Genomic DNA, 2,636 nt, shown 5'->3' with positions numbered 1-2,636 from the left:
TAATTTGTACGCTGCTTAATTTCTTATGTTTTCAAGGTCATCACAAAAATCATTTTTGTTAAACGTTTACACCCATTTTGGTTATTGTAGTGCATATATCTAATTATAGATGTGTTGAACTAATACTTAATTATTTTCACAATTAGAGGTGTAGCTTTAAAGTAGTTAGCATATCTATAATTGCTTCTGTATCCGAGTTGTACGCGCGTCTTACTTCTCTGAAAATATATATGTCGATGAGGACAGCCATGTGAGGCTCCACACTTCCACACAAGTTGCAAGCTAGCTATAAATACATGTCTCGAAACCTTTTCAAAGCTACAAGTCTTCAATAATCCCATCTACAGAAATCTTTTTTGTAATCTTGGTCTTTCAGGAACATTTACATCTTGATCTTTTCTCACTTTATTAGACATGGGTCTTATGCGTTTGCCTTCTTCGTTGGTTTCCAGTGTAAAAAGGTTTACCAGATTGAACTCCATTCGCAACAGCAATTATCAAAGGGATGTGCCGAAAGGTCACCTAGCAGTGTATGTTGGAGAAAATCAGAAGAAACGGTTTGTTGTCCCAGTATCGTACTTGGAACAACCGTTGTTCCAGGACTTGTTGCGTCAATCAGAGGAAGAATTTGGGTTTGATCATCCAATGGGAGGCCTAACCATTTCATGTGAAGAAGATCAATTTTTTGAGCTCACAGCCCAATTGTAATGTTCATGATATATTTTAGAGCAACAGTTAGTTACATTTGTTTAGGTCTTTTGAGGTGTATACATAGCGTCAAGTACAGAAATGTGTGATTGGTTGAGACTTGAGAGAAATCTTCAAAATAATCAATATATACGAGCGTGTCCTTCTCATTCCAGAAACTGTATATATATGTGGATATTTTCTCTTATGATTGCCAATTTTTTAGTATATATATTTATTTAAAAATAAAAACTTATAATAACGATAACGACTTTTTTTTTTTTCTGGGTTCATCCTGAGCTTTTGATGATATTTAATTCATCAGGACTGACCCTATTCGACAATCTTTCTGGGCCCGGCCGGTCGCGCACATCACACACCTTGTTCTTTCTTAACACTTTTTAACTTAGCTTTTAGAAAACCATTTTTTTTGTAAAAATCTTTTAATCCCTCGGTTTGAGTCCAGACATCCCGAGGGTGTGTCTGAATCTCTCAAACCAGGGCTCTGATACCAACTTGTAACATCCTAAATTTCGAGTCCAAAAATTTAATTTTTAATTAATTGATTTATAAAACTTCCATAAGAAACATAGTGAAGACATATCATTTCATAAATCTAATATCTCATGTCTGAAAACCAAACCATAAATATAACAACGTCAGAGTACAATCCAAAGAATCTCGTAATGCGGAAATCCAACATGTGTGTGTATGATGTGCAGCTACCGCGGCAACTCCTTCCCCTTCGCTGAACAGGTACCTGAAACAAAACTGAAAACTGTAAGCACGAAGCTTAGTGAGTTCCCCCATCGTATCGCATACCATACAATCACATAACGTACATATACTGTCAAGCATATTTGGGTGCCCGACCTACCCCTTCGGTCCTCTCGATCGGATACTGCCTAGCATACCTGGGTGCTGGCCTCCCCTTCGGTCCTCTCGACCGGATACTGCCTAGCATACCTGGGTGCTGGCGTCCCCTTCGGTCCTCTCGACCGGATATTGCCTAGCATACCTGGGTGCTGGCCTCCCCTTCGGTCCTCTCGATCGGATACTGCCTAGCATAACTGGGTGCTGGCCTCCCCTTCGGTCATCTCGACGAGATACTGCCTAGCATACCTGGGTGATGGCCTCCTCTTTGGTCCTCTTAACCGGATACTGCCTAGCATACATGGGTTTTGGCCTCCCCTTCGGTCCTCTCGACCGGATACTGGGGACTATTTCACCCCTTTACTACTACCACATAACATGTAACACATAAGCATATCCTATCTAGCAAGATTGGGTATGACTACCCCCTTCGGCCCTATCGACCGGAAATCTTGGAGACTATCTCCCCTACTACTAGTAGCATATAACATCATATCATACTGACACATAACATATTCGGTAGTAGCAAACCTAGATGAATATCACAAAGACAATCATCTAACCTACGACTCCTACTGGTGGGCCGACATTGGTGCCTTAGACCCACTTCTACTAGAAGGTAACTCACCTCGTAAGGTTGACTGCTGAAAAGCTGATCGGCAGATGTCTGACTGCTGCTCCGGTGATCCTCCGGCTATAAATCCATAAAACACTTAATCAGACAATGATAACTACTCTTAGGGTAAAATGACTATTTTACCCCTGACCAAGTCACAGTCTAAGTCAACTTCCAGTTGACCTGACTCGTCGAGTTGGGCCGCCAACTCGTCGAGTCCCTATCCTTTCATCTGTCCTTCTCCACGCTCCTACTCGGCAAGTTTAGCAATGACTCGACGAGTTCTCCTTCTAAACATCCTCGAATGAACCTTCATCCGACTTGTCGAGTTGTATGAACAACTCGTCGAGTTCATCCCCATCCTATGAATAAGTCTGCCATTGACTCGCCGAGTTGTATGAACAACCCGTCGAGTCCTATGATTTCCAGGTCTGTGGCTAAGTCTAATACATTGGGTCAC

The 2,636-nt window shown here is 41.7% G+C and overlaps 1 protein-coding gene across 1 annotated transcript; it reads left to right on the top strand.

The window, feature by feature from the left end:
* The first annotated feature begins 314 nt into the window (after positions 1 to 314).
* On the top strand, positions 315 to 857 carry LOC111903795 (auxin-induced protein 15A). Its single transcript, XM_023899551.3, has one exon. The coding sequence runs from the start codon at positions 415 to 417 to the stop codon at positions 706 to 708; it is 294 nt and encodes a 97-aa protein (XP_023755319.1). The 5' UTR covers positions 315 to 414; the 3' UTR covers positions 709 to 857.
* Positions 858 to 2,636: the final 1,779 nt, after the last annotated feature.

The sequence above is a fragment of the Lactuca sativa genome, chromosome 8, assembly GCF_002870075.4.
Source record: "Lactuca sativa cultivar Salinas chromosome 8, Lsat_Salinas_v11, whole genome shotgun sequence".
Lineage (NCBI taxonomy): Eukaryota > Viridiplantae > Streptophyta > Magnoliopsida > Asterales > Asteraceae > Lactuca > Lactuca sativa.
Note: the sequence above shows the minus strand (reverse complement) of the source record. Positions and strands in the feature narration are given on the sequence as shown.